The sequence below is a fragment of the Lepidothrix coronata genome, unplaced genomic scaffold (genome assembly GCF_001604755.1).
Source record: "Lepidothrix coronata isolate B3197 unplaced genomic scaffold, Lepidothrix_coronata-1.0 Scaffold7, whole genome shotgun sequence".
Classification (NCBI taxonomy): Eukaryota; Metazoa; Chordata; class Aves; order Passeriformes; family Pipridae; genus Lepidothrix; species Lepidothrix coronata.
The window spans coordinates 2,867,423-2,882,206 of NW_016690187.1; the positions used below are offsets into that span (position 1 = coordinate 2,867,423).

Here is a 14,784-nt window from a genome sequence, read left to right on the forward strand (position 1 = left end):
GAACATCAGACTAGCCGTGGCTTCCCCTGCTGCTGTCACTGCACACAGGGCAGCGCAGTCCCAGCGCTCTCAGCCCCTCAGCCATCGATCGGGCACCTCAGCGGAGCGAACCAAGCACTGTGCCTGAAATTTGGCGTTGAAAAACCCGTAATAACCAGTCAAACACCTCAAGTGTAATCTAATTTATGGGGAAACAGAGCACCTACGGATAAAACAGTCCTGAAACGCTACAACAGCCTATATACATCATTTCCCTAAAAACCAATTATTTTTTTTTTTTTTTTTTTTTATTCTGAGAAGGACTAAACCTTCTGAAATACTTCCACACCCAGTAAATTAAAAAAAAAATACAAAGAGCAAGGAGGGTCATTTACTTCTCCAATTGCCCCCGTGATCAACTTAAAATACACACATTACACATGTAAGTTTGTCACTGTTCGAAAATAATGCACCATTATTTTCTTCTTGTTCACTACTCTCCAGCTTAGACTGAGTCCTGCTCCCAGCATGACCCACTACTAACACCAACTTTACCTATTGCTTTTCTAATGGCACCAAAGGTCAGACATAATCTAGAATATACATGATGAGATCCTTGATCACAGTTATATTTTCTTTAAATGAGTAGACATTTCAGCAGAACTCATCTTGTGGCTGTAGTGTTTGTGATAAAGGACCAAACTGAAGGAAGCAAACAGAGTTTATAAAGCACAAGTGGCCTACAGTAAGAACAGTACTGTCTGCAACATTTCTGCTATCTAAAGGATTATACCTGTCACAAAAGTCGAACAGCTGGGGACACATTAGTGGGCTGTGTGCAAGAACTGAACCGCACGTATGCTGTACCCAGCAACCCACAGAACCACACACTGCCACCACTGGGCTATTTCCTACTCTATCTTGCCTTTTCTTCAACAGGTGGCTGAGACCAACCCTACCCTTATTTTTCACGTCGAATTCCAAGTTCTCAGGGAGAACTTGGGAAACCTGGGAGAGGTTCAGAGCCACAAATAGGAAAACAGACATAATACAATTCTGAAAAGTTTGGATGTAATTCTGTCCCAAAAGGATCACTCTTCTTTCAATACACAGCATTGGATAAAAAAAAAAAAATCTAAAAACTCTAAAAAAATTTTTTTTTTGAGTTTGGTGCTAGATGTCAGCATTTTAAAATATTGGTTCCTTTGCAATGTAGGATATTTCTCAGCATGTCCTTCCTTCTGCATGGCAGTAAGTGTCAGTCAAACATGCACTTGCATGGTTCTGTCTACTTAGTATTGCCACAGGTTATAGGGAAGAGATAGAGCATGGAGCTAAACCTGACTGACTGAAGTATTACAGTATATATGCAGTACATATACATATATATATATATATATATATACACACACACAGTATATACAGTCTGGAGCAAGGGCTGGGAGCTTAAGCAACACTCCATAAAGAATACAGAAACTTTGTCCCAGAGAGAGGGCACTGATTTACTCTGCTCATTAACGCCTCACTAACCTGCACCTTTGCCTTTCTCTTGCAAGTAAGTTTTCCTCATTGTTTTAAGAGGCAAAGTCTCAAAATGAGAAATAATGGTCTGAAGCAAACTGCAAGTGAGCTGGCCTGGGCCTCTCAAGGATTACAAAGCATATATATGAGACTGAGCTTTGCTAAGGGATGTTAACTGAGTGTAAAGAAAACTGGGGGAAGAAGTCCAAAATGGTAGGAGTAGGACGCAGGAACTGCGAGTACTCTTTCCTATCCAGGTCTCTTATGCACAGTTAGAACTAGAAATAAACCCTCTCACCTCTACAGAATCTGAAAGTGTACCTCTGTGCAAAGTTGATTTTTTCCAGCTTTATGAAATTTGACTGATGCTAAAATTTAATTTTATAACTACAACAAAGAAGAGCAGAACATTTTGCTTTTCCCAGTATGCCCAAGGTAGAGAACTCTTTTTTGATGTATACAAATTGCTCTTTTCCTGCTTAAGTCAAGTTATTTTGTTTTGAGCATAGGATCAGCAATATACATAAATACACACTCATACACATGCATGTACTATAGTTTTCCTCTTGACCAGTCAATATTTAGAAATGTCTGTACCTTCTTGCAGATTTTCTTATTTGAGTCCAATAACAATTGCTCTCAGCTAAGACCAAACAACAGCTATCTCTTCCTTGTTCAACCTCATCTGACCACAGCCTTTTTGACACTGCTCTTTGTTGTTTACCCCCTTGTATTGGCTCTGCCTGAGCTGGAATTAATTTCCCCATAGCAGCCCTCACAATGCTGTGCTTCGCATTAGGAGCTAGAAGGGTGTTGATAACACACCGGTGTTTGGGCTACTGGTGAGCACAGCATCAGCACTGTAACATTCCTTCACCAGTTGAGGGCAAGATTCTGGGAGAGAACATAAGTAGGCCAGCTGACCCAAACTGACCAAAGGGATATTCCATACCACATGACATCAGCTCAGATATAAAAGCTAAGGCAAGGATGTAGTGGGTTTGTTTCCTTTTCCTGGGAGGGAAAAGGGAGGGAGGGTATTAATTGTCTCCAGTGGCTGCCTGCCCTGCTTCTTGGAAGCAGCTGGACATCACTGCTCATGGGAAGTAGAGAATAAACCTTGTTATTTTTTGCTTTGCTTTTGTGCACGCAAGCTTCTGCTTTGCTTTTGCCTTAATAAACTGCCGTATCCCAACCCACGAGTTGTTTTCCATTTTACTCTCCGCTCTGTCCAGCTGGGAAGGGAGTGACAGAACGGCTGGGTGGGCACCTGGCATCCACCACAGTCAACCCACCACACCCCTGCTGCTTGTGCAGTACAAAAAGTGATGAAAAACAGTTACACTAAATCCATCTTGCCTTGTTTCAATTAATGGCTATGTAAAGAAAATACTTGCTCTTTCATACATATTAACAGAAATACCTTTCATACCTATAGCACTGTGCCAGAAGCAGAAGAAATTGTCTTCCATCTACCTTTTTGGGAGGTTGAAGAGGTTGCCATTTCAACACAGCAGTACAAGAGCAAGCACTCCTCTAAGTATGTTCTTTAATCCTCTGGGAGAGAAAGGTTTCATCAATTTATGACATTGCTCTCACCTAGAAAATTGCATATCTTACTTTACTCTTTTGAGAAAACTGAGTAATGAAGGTTAGAATTTATGTGAGAAAGTTTCAGAAAACTGGTAGCATGAAATTATAGCAAAAAACATAATATAGAATATATTTAATATAGAATCACTAAGAAAGATAAGGCAAAACTCAAAGATTTGCAAAAATACTTTTAAAAAGTTTTCTTTTTTTATTTTACAAGTATAAAAAGCAACGTTTAAAAATCAAAATCCTGGCTGATGCTCTGGAAAACCCTGCTTCTGAAGCACAAGATTTCTCTGTGACAACTCCAAAACAATGTCACAGCTCCTGAAAATTATGCATTCAGTGAGCAAACTTACTTGATCCAGCTCAAGTAACCCTTTTTAATGGCTTCTTAAACCCCATGATCTGGGAGTTGGTCTGACCAGTCTCTAAAGAATGTGTTGAGGCCTCTGTGGCTACAGAGCAAAAGGGTTGGCATGGATTGTAATATCTTTAATACGAACATCATTAAGAGGTCGGTAGGTTTTCTCATTAACAGGCAGCTTCTCCAGCTCATCCAGGGTCTCCAAGCCATCAATAACTCTGCAAGAAAAACAGAAGTGCTAGAAATCGCCTCCTAAGAATAATTTAAATTTCACAATTGAGATATCTCAAAACACTTTACAGTTAAGTATCATAGGGCAAGGACTTTGCAAGCAAATGATACAAGACAGCCAAAACATTGTATGTGACAAATAATGTACTTTGAAAGGAAATATGAAGCCTACCTGATAAGATTCTGAAAAAAAGTACTAATAATTCCTGCTGACCTGACAGTATCATATTTTATACCAACCACATCTGTATGAAGTTCCTGGCTGCACTTCCTGACAGGCAGGACTGACCAACACAGTACAGGTTTAGGTGGCAGCAAGATACTGGTCCTAGCCAACTTCAGTCACAATTATTGAAATCTTACGTCTGGAAAATCAATATTCAAATCTGAGATTATAATTTCTAACCTTCTGACTCAAAGACAAGATTGGACAGAATCATTAACAACTGTTGTAAATCTAATGGCATGGATTTCCTGCTCAGGCTGAAGAACTGGCAAGAGAGATTTTTCTACTAAAACCTCATACATTTTTTGCTTAAGCAACTAGTTCTGGTAAATCTTGGCAGTTTATTCCCCAGAAACAGACTTAGAAGAAAACACATTGTGCTGTTCCACTCAGTCACTTTCATGAGCTCTTCGAATCCATGTTGCAGTGGATTGTGGGCCTGCAGGGACTGACTGTATATGCTGTTCTGATGATTCTGCAGCTGAGGCACGAGTACAGTCTCTACTTTTTTTCTAAAAAAAAAATCTAAAAAACCCTACTGTCAATCACACTTCTAAACAAACTCAGAAATGGAAGGGGCACCTATAGTTAGATGCCTACAAACAATAAAAATGGTAGAAAATAAGTATTTTCACACTCCACAGTTTCTTTTGAATATTTAACTGCACTTAATAAGGCTGCATTTTCTCAGCAGATTCACTTGTACGCTAGAGACTTTAACAACAAACAAAAGACATTACCACGATTCTGAAAGAGTAAAAGACTCAAACATTTTAGATATTTGCTTAGAATATGATAATTTATCAGTAATGTTTATTAACATAAGTATATTTTAAAATAATGATGCAACAACCTCAGTTGATTTTATTAACTGCCAGTTCCATGACTTTTATCTGACCAACAGGAAGTCCCACCTAAACAGAAGCATGACCAAGTCAGTACCACACCCATCCCCAGATCCAGTCTCAAATCAGATTCTTGGTTCTCAGTAAACCCTACAACTGTATATCCAGATGTTCTGGAGTTGGCTTAAAATCAGGCTGCATCCATTTGGGAATGGATGAAAAGCCAAGCTGGAATAACTAGTGGAGGAGGGAAAGAAAGAAAGAAAATCTACATTCTTGAGGTAATTTTTAATATGCCTATTTCCACTGAATTCCCTAATACTAAGAAAAAGGTAACAGCATTTTGGAGCAACTAATTCTGGTGACAGTGCAAGAGCATACATTTACATACTTTTTACATCCTTATAACCAGAAGCTTCTGAACTTGCATTGCATGTGCCCTGAAATACTCAGATCCTTCTCACACACTGATAAAGAGGCAAGCAGTTGGATCCTTACTTTCCAAACACAGTGTACTTCATGTCCAGGTGCGGTTGTTTGCCGTAAGTGATGAAGAACTGCGATCCATTGGTGTTCGGACCATTGTTTGCCATTGAAACTACCCCACGGACACTGTGCTGAACAAGGGAGAAACCTCAACGTGAATACACATCTCTGAGAGCAGGACTAACCTCTACAAAGTGCTCTGTGACCTACAACTCTGCCTCAATACCATTATTAAGAACAAATCTTGGTTGCTAATATATTCTATCCCAATTCATAATTAGCTCTTTAAAACTGCTCTTAGAATGAAAAATTACTTTCCCTTTAGTGCATGAAAAACACTGTTACAAATTCTTTGTAATTTTGTTTTCAGTGATGAAAACCCTCAAACCTAACTTGCCAAGAACAGAAATGCCTGTTCCTATTTTAATAATACAAAGCTTTCCATCCTTTATTTGTTTTACAATTACAAAAGAGGTGTTTCATATAGTACAACACAATGCTGATTGTTCTCCAACTTGTAAAGAAAATTCATATGAAAACATAACTGCATATTGAGAGCACAGAAATACCTTTAGGTATTCACTGAATTCATCTTCAAACTTCTTGCCCCAGATGCTGTTACCTCCTTTCCCAGTGCCTGACAAAGAAGCACCACAGTAGAGATTACCAGATTTTCAGACTGAAAAATCCAGAAATTATGTTCTGTTATGACATTTTAATACAAAGACCCTAGATAGGCTGTAATTAGTTTGAGGCAGGGATCAAGTTCTTGTTTCTTGACACTGCACGGAGACTTAACATTATATAAAGAACACCTATCCACTGACATATCCTCAAATTAAATTCAGTGTGAGTACAAACAGACGTAGAGCTGAACCAGATTTTCTCCCCAACAGCTAACACTGTCTGGGACATTTTCCCCAAATAATTTAGAGGCAGTGTAGCCTTTCAAGCAGAAACCAGATAAAGCACAATAGCAACTGCTCCCCATTCAACAGCTGGTAAGTCAATAGATCCATCCTATTTAGTGGAAACAGCTGGAAAAACTCAAGTTTGTAGAATGCATTATTATTTAAAACTAGAGTAATGACTGCAGTTCTGTAAGCCCACCAGAGAAAACTAATCTCAGCATTAAAACCTCCATCACCAAGGCAATAATTCTTATATTTTATTTTTATTTATTTACATTTTGGGTTTAATATTAATACTTAGAATTTTATATCTTGACATTTTATTTTTATGTACATTTTTCTATAGAGAGACCCAGACAGAAGAATTTACCTAATGGATCCCCTGTCTGAACCATGAAGCCCTTTATATTTCGGTGAAATACGCATCCATTGTAGTAGTTACTAGCACAAAGAGCCAGGAAATTCTATGGAAATCAAACAAACCACATTAACAAACAACTGAAAAATAGTATCGTCTTACTAAAATGACAGAATTGGCAAGACCAATGCTTTTACCCCTGCTTTGCATTGTGACCATGTGAATTCCACAGAGCATTGCCACAGAACAGTTACAAACAAATCATAGTTAATAAACTCCTTTGACACTGTCATACATACAAAGCATTTTAAAGGTTACAGTGTAAGGTGTCTGACTTGAGGAACAAACAAAAAGCCTGAGATGTGCTCTGAAGTATCACTGCCATTCAACATTTTTATTTTGTACATGTAATTTTGTAATCAATAACTTTATGCCTCAGCTTTTTCAATAACAATAAATTAATTCAATTTAATTTTACTGCAGAAAGGAGAACCTGGGGCCTCTGACAAACTGGGAGTCTCACTCTTTTAAACTAAAATCAAGCCTGTGAGAGTGTGAGCAAACCCATGGAAATTTGGGAATCCCATGCTATGTGCCACATTTCCCCTTGGGGGCAGAGGACACTTTGGAAGATGCTGGAACTTCGAGGGAAGGGTTCCTTAGCTAACCCTTACCAAGTGAGAAACAGGCATCAAAACTCTAGGGAGCATGACACAGTGCACAAGTTCCATGAGTGGAACAGACACTGTAGCAGCTTAAAATGTTAGTATTCTATTATGTGAAAAGATGAATTGCAGAAGCCACTCTACCCCCTCTAAAATCTTCACTATTTCTACTGCTTTATTTCAACACTAGGCAATCCTGCTCCTGTTATTTGACTTACTTCACAAGTCTTTGGAGTACGCTCACAGAATAGTTCAATTTTAATATCTCCTACATCAGTATGCAGCGTGACAGCCTGAGCAAAAAGCAGAAAATAATTAAATCAGCAATGAACTACTAACAGACTCAGTTTTATTTCTCAGTCCCACAAAGAACATAAGCAAGTTCCCACTGCATATAACCACTGTTTCAATATTTGGCCATAAGCAAGGCTACTGTCACAAACCTTCCACATTTCCAGTAAAATCATCAGTTTCATTCAGGTTCAGGACAAATCAAGTTTGCCATGGTAATGCAGAAGCTGTTTTATGGTGTTACTCTGCAGAAATACATTATTCATTTGCAACTGTAAAGGTGAAGAACCAAGGTTATATCTATCTGGGTGAGAGCGTGGTGCACATACCTCACTCGTTTTTAACCAGAGGAGCAACTGATGTGTGTTACTTGCCTGCAGCCTTCTGGGTGATAAAGCTAGTTCAAAATGGCAGTGTATATAATCTACCTTCACAAACAAGTAAATGTACAAAATAATATACTTTTCCTAAGAATTTATAAATTAGTTTTATAAAATTTAAAACTGCAGTTACCCAGTCACCTAAGCACATATATCTCTGTAGGCCCAATATATCATAGTGCTCCCATGAAAAGTGCTAAACTATGCTAATACAATTACACTGGGGATAAGTGCAAGGAAAAATAACCAAAATCAGCATCATGTTGATACTGGCATACTACTCCAAAAGGATACAGGTAAATGAGAGGAGACAGCTGCCGCAGTGTCCACGAAGGTGCTATAAAAGGTGTATGTACAGTTTAAGATATGGACACTCTTATCTCTAGTTCCTGATTTGCTAAACTTTTAAAAGTCTGCAAGTATATAAATTTACATACACTGAAGCAGGGCTTGCAACTCGAATAATGCTTCTGTGGTAAAAGAAACCAAACTAGATTATCAAATATATACCAAAGCAGGATTAAATTTTAGGATCTTTGAAGTAAAAGTTTAATTATATTTTAGACTGATGTAAATGGACCTGTTTTCCTTTTCACAATATATTCTTATAAGTCTGAAATGAAAACCTAAACTTTTCATAACAGATTCTTCACAGCATCAGAGTAATATGTGTAATCCTTTGAGATGCAGAGCAGCTATTCACTTTCCAAGAGGTGACCATTTCAGAAAGAATGAAAATATATAAAAAGTGCTTTTGTTCTCACCATGTCTGCTTATCAAAAAGCTGAGGCAGCTTTCTATACAGCAATTTCCTGCAAAGAAAACATAGGAAATCAGTTGGTTTTTTTCCCGCCAACCCCCATTTCTTTTTGATTTGTAAATATTTGTGTGGTTATATGCTTTTACATCACATGGTTCTACAGTGCCATTCAAGTGGCTGTGGATAAGTTTTACTTGCATTAAGCAACCACACACCATATAAAGAAGCAGAAATTAGTACAAAAAGATAGCTTAGAGAAGAGGGGTGAAGGTGCAAAACACCCTTTCCTAGGATGAAAGTTTATACTAAGCAATCAGTTTTTCCAGATATTATGAATATTATGACAGTTGGCAGAATAGTAAATGGCAGTAATTACCAGATAAAAGCCCCATGCCAGTACCTAGTGGAAATGTGATTTGGAGCCAGCTCCTGACAGCTGTAAGCACCTGCAACGGCCAGGTACCTGCATCCAACCACAGGACCAGACTTTTTTAATCTTAGCAATATTTTAAAATAAAGCGTTTAGAATGGCGGTAATAGAATCGCATCTGTGTAGTAATCAAGAGATTTACGCGCCGATTTCTCCTCTACACCCGCCCTCCCCGGTGAACCCCCGCGGAGCCCGGGGAAGCCGCCACCAGCCGGCTCCGGCGTCCCCACCGCAACCCACCGGCCCTCGGCTCCCCCTCACCCACGACAGCCCGGAGCTGTGGCTCCTTCCCTGCCCACCCGAGGTGCCGCCACCCAGCTCCTCCACCGGCCCTCCCCGCTCACGGGCGAGCACGCTTGAACCTGCCGGGGCTGGATCCAGACCTATCGTCTGGAAGCAGCGCCTCGCCTCGGGCCGGCGCTCACCCGGCCCAGCGCTGCGGAGGGGCCGCCCCAGCGCCCGGAGCGCGGCGGAAGCGGCGGGGCCAGCGCAGGTCCCGCCCCGCAGCGCCGGCCCTTCCCTGCGTGAGGTGGTTGCGGTGCCAGCCGCTGCCCTCCGCCGAGGCAGGGACGGCTCCGCGGCCGGGCTCTGCGGGTCGGTGTGCCGCGGGGAGGGGGATGACCCTCCAGCTCCGCGCGTTGGGAGCAGGGCCGCGCTGACCCGGCCGCGGGGCGGCATCCGCAGCCCGAGCGCTCTCCGCTGCTGTTCCGGCCAGTGGGTTACCCAGGCTCGTTCCGGCCTGTTTCCCCCCCCCCCCCCCCGTTCAGGTCGTCGCATGCTGCTGCCTGGCACGGCGCTGCTTCGCCGGCCTCTCCACCGCATCCGTGCTTTGGGCCGCCTGCCCGCCCGCGCCCTCATGGACCTCAGGGAGCTCGTTTCTGCCCTGAATGACTTCGCACCCCTCTCTCTGGCGGAAAGCTGGGACAATGTGGGGTTGCTGGTGGAACCAAGTCCTCCCCACACTGTGAACACCCTTTTCCTTACTAACGATCTCACTGAGGAGGTGATGGAAGAGGCGGTGCAAAAGAAGGCAGACCTTATTCTTTCTTACCACCCTCCTATATTCACGCCGCTCAAGCGAGTAACGTGGAAGACCTGGAAGGAACGGCTGGTGGTCCGAGCCCTGGAGCACAGAATCGGGATTTACTCTCCACATACAGCGTACGATGCCATACCTCACGGAGTTAATAACTGGCTGACAAAGGGACTCGGTGAGATTCTGTTAAAAACAAACAAAGAAAGGTTAAAATTATTCATTGGTATATGCTGTTTTACGTGGTGACCTTTCCTCATTTTCCTTTCTTCCAGCTTTTACAGGACTTCATCGTTCTTTCTTTTTTTCCCCCACGATATTTTTCTAGCACTAAGAACCTTAAACATATTTTAGGAGATTTATCTTGGTGATGTATACCAGATACAAACACTAGAGGACATTTTCAGATGCATGACTATGTTGGATGACTGCTATTGGATGTAGCCGAAACTGGTGGAGTGTATTTATTGTCCTTTGTGGTTGCAAAGCTTAGACCACCGACTTTAAATCACCACCTTTAATTTATAAAGTACAAGATCTCATTGTTTGCAAAGGACTTAAGCTATCTGAAATTATTTTAGATTTTTATCCTATGTATGACTCATAGGTTACAACAGCTGGGTCTTTTCCAGTCTGTCATACAAACCAGAAACTATTTTTAGTTTTGTACAACGCTTAGGATAAAATTGATGGTGCTAAGAATGACAAATAATACATATCTATCAACTTCTTTGGATTTAAAGTAGACTCTAATGGAAACAGAACAAAAAGTCCTCACTTCTGGTCAGGGAAAATGGATTTGAGTGCAAAATTTGCATCTTTTTGTTGTATCTCTTTAGGATATGTGCTAAATCAGTATTAGGCTACTTATCCAGCTTTATAAAACAGCAGTCTTGTACTGTTTTCTCAGGTGCCTGTACTTCGGTCCCACTGCATCCATCAACTGCACCAAGCTGTCCAGCTGAGGGCACTCACCGGGTAGAATTCTGCACAGACACTGAGCATCTGGATGTAGTGCTGTCCAAAATCAAAGACATCCAAGAGATCTCTTGTCTCACTACTTTCCCAGCCAGGTATCTCCTCTGCTCTCTAGTGTTGTACTCTTTCTGTTTGAAACAATAAGTTGCTGTAATTGTACTTTACTATTGTAACCACTTTGTTCCTCTGTGCATTGCTGCTATATTTTTCAGCAGAGACCTAGAAACTTAAGGAATAATTGTCCCTTTCTGATCAATCTATATCATGCTAAATGGTAACTGCTACTCAAATCTGGCATCACATAGATTAGAGGTGGTAAAGAGGAGTATTAACAGGAAATTTGATGAGGTCAGATGAGTTAAATTCCCATATCTGTTTTTTTCCATGAGAGTGAACTAGGCTAGGCTATTCCAATACCTTCTTTTTTCCTTTCTCAGTGGTAAAACAGCCACTGAGGTAGAATAGCTTTGTTTTATAATTACAGTGCTGAAATTTGATCTAGTTCTTAGCAAGCACCAAGCATATCTTTCCTCAGGGTTGAAGGTGAGGAGCAAACACGAGTCACTTTGAACTGCTCTCAGAAAGCACTGTTGGAGGTGGTGGCATTATTGTCCCAGAACAGCCTTCTTTATCACAAGACGGAGATTCTCTTGCTACAAAAGGTAACAAAATAATGAATTACTTCCTGTGAATGTATTACCTGTGTGAGCTGAGTGCCCTAAACACTATAATGCAGCAGTCAGTAGCATCACAGGTTGCCAGTGCTACCCCATCAGTGCGCCGAAATACTGGCTTATGGGGACTTGAAACCACATGTGGTTTCCAAAGCAATGAAAATATTTGTGGCCTGTGCTAATTCTTAAATCAGTTCCAATAGCTGTTGTGATTGGAATGTTACATTTGAGGACATCACACATATTTTTGTAAAGTTCAGAGACATTCCTGAATGCCTGATATACTCACCTTTGTACAGGATGGAAAGCAATGCAAGCTTCTGGAGTCAGCTTTCTCACAGTAATTTTAATTTCTTTTCAGCCTCTTCTTCCCCACACTGGAATGGGACGTCTGTGCACACTGAGTGAGCCAGTCTCCTTGTCAGACATAATCGAGCGTATCAAAAGCCACCTAAAATTGCCTCACATCCGCATAGCCGTGGGAATGGGCAGGACACTAGGTAAACAGGCCTGCAAGTAAGGCTGTCACTTAGAACTGGTATTCCAGGAAGATAAGGAGCATGAGTGTGTGTGTGAGAGTGGGAAATACTGCTCTGTCTTGAACAGGTTTACTTCCAAGTACTATGAAGCAATGCTAGGAAACAGCATCTAAGAATTTACACAGTACAATCACAAGAAAGAATCTCATCTGTACTTTTAGTGGGAAGTTCTGTTTTACGCTGGCTGACACAGTGAAGAAGGGACAGCCCAAATCAAATACAAGACATTCTGTTTCATAATTTATATAATTACTAAGATTGTATTTGCTGCCCAGGATATCAGACACAGAGGTTACTGTTTCATTGTACATTCCCTCCTCTGGCTGAGTGTTAAATTCAAACCATCTCAAAATAGTAAGACACTTTATGGTATCCTTATGAACATTTAACCATGTTTTGATGAAAGATAAGGAAAAAAGGTGAACCAGCTCAAACAGTGGAGTCATTAGAAAAATGTGGAGCAAGCATCCTCTTATTCCAGCTACCTATCCTAATCTCCAAGGAGCACAGCTGCTAGAATTTGTGAGAGCAAATTTGTTGAAAACTTTTTGTAACTTAAGAGACAGAAGTCTTATTAGAAGCCTCTTTGCTGTCAATTGCACTAAAAAATCCCCAAAAATATTTTGAAGCCTCTCATTATGGTGTGGGAATGAAGTGATATGACTTCACTTAAATTAACAGTAATTGCAAGGCAACATACTGTAAAACCTTAACAGAATTTGAAAACTCTGTGTTGTGTGTCCCTTCTCCTTACTCAATGTAATGTATATGAAGAACTAAATTTCCTGTCACTGTCACACGTGTAATAGCCTTTAATCAGCGATCACAGCAAATGGGCAAATTTTTAATGGCATGGAGCAGTTTTCAGCTTGCATTAAGACTGGCCTTCTGAGAGCTAAAAGTTAGCAACTAGTATATCTCAGAGGGAGAATGCTACCTTAATGGCATCATTAGTTGGGAATCTAATGATGGTGGAACATGAAGTCCTGGAAGGAGTAGCAGCCTATTAAACGGTTCAGAAACCTAACTAAATAACACCTCACTAGGAGAAAACTAGCCATCAGCCAGCCTCTGTGCTGTAGTGTTCTGAAAACTTTCCTACCCCTTGAAGAAAAAAAAATCTACCTATCACAGAGGATTGTGCTGTATTATAAGAGATGTTACAGGCCCATGACACTTCAAACTGACAGATGTGTCTCCAACTCCAACAAACTTACATTGACTCTAAAATCAAGGTAGTTATAGTGAAACAATTAATCAGTACAGACATGAGGACTGAACAGAGTTTAACTGTGGCACCTTGTGTCCTGCAGAATCACCAGTGAAGAAAGCTGCTCTGTGTGCTGGTTCTGGGAGCAGTGTCCTGAAGGGAACAGAAGCTGACCTCTACCTCACAGGTAAAAGATTATGTTGCTGTTTCATTATCTTTACAAAAACAGTCACTAGAAACAAACAAACAAACAAACAGACAACAAGCCAGGAAAAAAATAAAAGAGTTGACTGATTGTTAAAAGATTTGGCCAGAAAGCGTTACCTATTATTTATAATTGAGAAACAATCAGTTAGTTATTGGAATGATAGAAGAATACCATTTAAGTAGAGATAACGTGGATCAGAGGCTGTGTGGCACAGTGGAAGTTATTTGAATTAAAACATTGTTATACATGCATTATTTCAACACAGAATCAGTGTTGATGACAATGTGTTGCAACTTTCAGTGTGTTTCTCCTTTGGCAAGACACAAGATACACCCTCCATTTCCTACAGAATTCCCTTATAGAAAATGGAATATAATGTAGTCTGCAAAATCTGCAAAGACCTGGTTACCTGAACTGTGTTATTAGTGATCTACATAACATTTCTTTCTCAAAATGGCAGGAGAGATGTCCCACCATGACGTTCTGGATGCAGTTGCCAATGGGATAAGTGTTATTCTGTGTGAGCACAGTAACACTGAGCGAGGCTTCTTGTCAGAGCTGCGTGACGTGCTAGCGACCCACCTACAGAACAAAATCAGCATCATTGTGTCTGAGAAAGACAGAGATCCTCTCCAGGTGGCATAGGGGAAAAAACATAGGAGAGAATTCATTCAATCATGGTATCTTGCACAGACCTGTCCAACTGCAAGCTTAATAGAGGTGTTTTCAATTGGTTCAGTACAGAATGATTGTATTGTACAGTCCCTCAAAGTTTGGGGTATATTTTGTCATGTCAGAAAAATAAATACTTGTTTTGGGCTACCAAAGGTTTGTTTACTCACTTACTGGGCTGTACTTGAATAAATCTACTGTTACTTCTTGCTCTTACTAGATATATTTGATAACCATGATACTCTACGATTGGTTTGAGTAAAATATGTAAAACCTGACTTATCTTCAGATTTAAGCTTACACAGTTCTACCCTGCTTCAGGGGTATTATGTCAAATGATGCCAGTGCAAGTCACTGATATTTTAGCTAATAAATTTCAGAAAAAGTACTTAATGAAAGGGTGTGGATCACCCATTTCAATTAACAG

At 40.6% G+C, this 14,784-nt stretch overlaps 2 protein-coding genes across 8 annotated transcripts; one reads left to right on the plus strand and one right to left on the minus strand.

Annotated features, from left to right (window-relative positions):
• Positions 1-3,456: 3,456 nt before the first annotated feature.
• PPIL3 (peptidylprolyl isomerase like 3) lies at positions 3,457-9,494 on the minus strand. Of its 7 annotated transcripts, none has more exons than XM_017836421.1 (8): positions 9,469-9,494; positions 9,014-9,076; positions 8,618-8,665; positions 7,401-7,475; positions 6,530-6,623; positions 5,818-5,885; positions 5,261-5,379; positions 3,457-3,678 (listed from the first exon to the last, which is right to left on the minus strand). In XM_017836421.1, the coding sequence occupies exons 3-8, from the start codon at positions 8,618-8,620 to the stop codon at positions 3,552-3,554; spliced, it is 486 nt and encodes a 161-aa protein (XP_017691910.1). In that variant the 5' UTR covers positions 8,621-8,665; positions 9,014-9,076; positions 9,469-9,494; the 3' UTR covers positions 3,457-3,551. The 7 variants fall into 7 exon arrangements, with proteins under 7 accessions (XP_017691910.1, XP_017691900.1, XP_017691892.1 ...); XM_017836411.1 differs by having other exon boundaries at positions 9,427-9,481; XM_017836403.1 differs by lacking the exon at positions 9,469-9,494 and adding an exon at positions 9,406-9,465.
• A 241-nt stretch (positions 9,495-9,735) lies between these two features.
• Positions 9,736-14,512, plus strand: NIF3L1 (NGG1 interacting factor 3 like 1). Its single transcript, XM_017836390.1, has 6 exons — positions 9,736-10,254; positions 10,987-11,149; positions 11,590-11,716; positions 12,090-12,228; positions 13,581-13,664; positions 14,146-14,512. The coding sequence occupies exons 1-6, from the start codon at positions 9,819-9,821 to the stop codon at positions 14,328-14,330; spliced, it is 1,134 nt and encodes a 377-aa protein (XP_017691879.1). The 5' UTR covers positions 9,736-9,818; the 3' UTR covers positions 14,331-14,512.
• Positions 14,513-14,784: the final 272 nt, after the last annotated feature.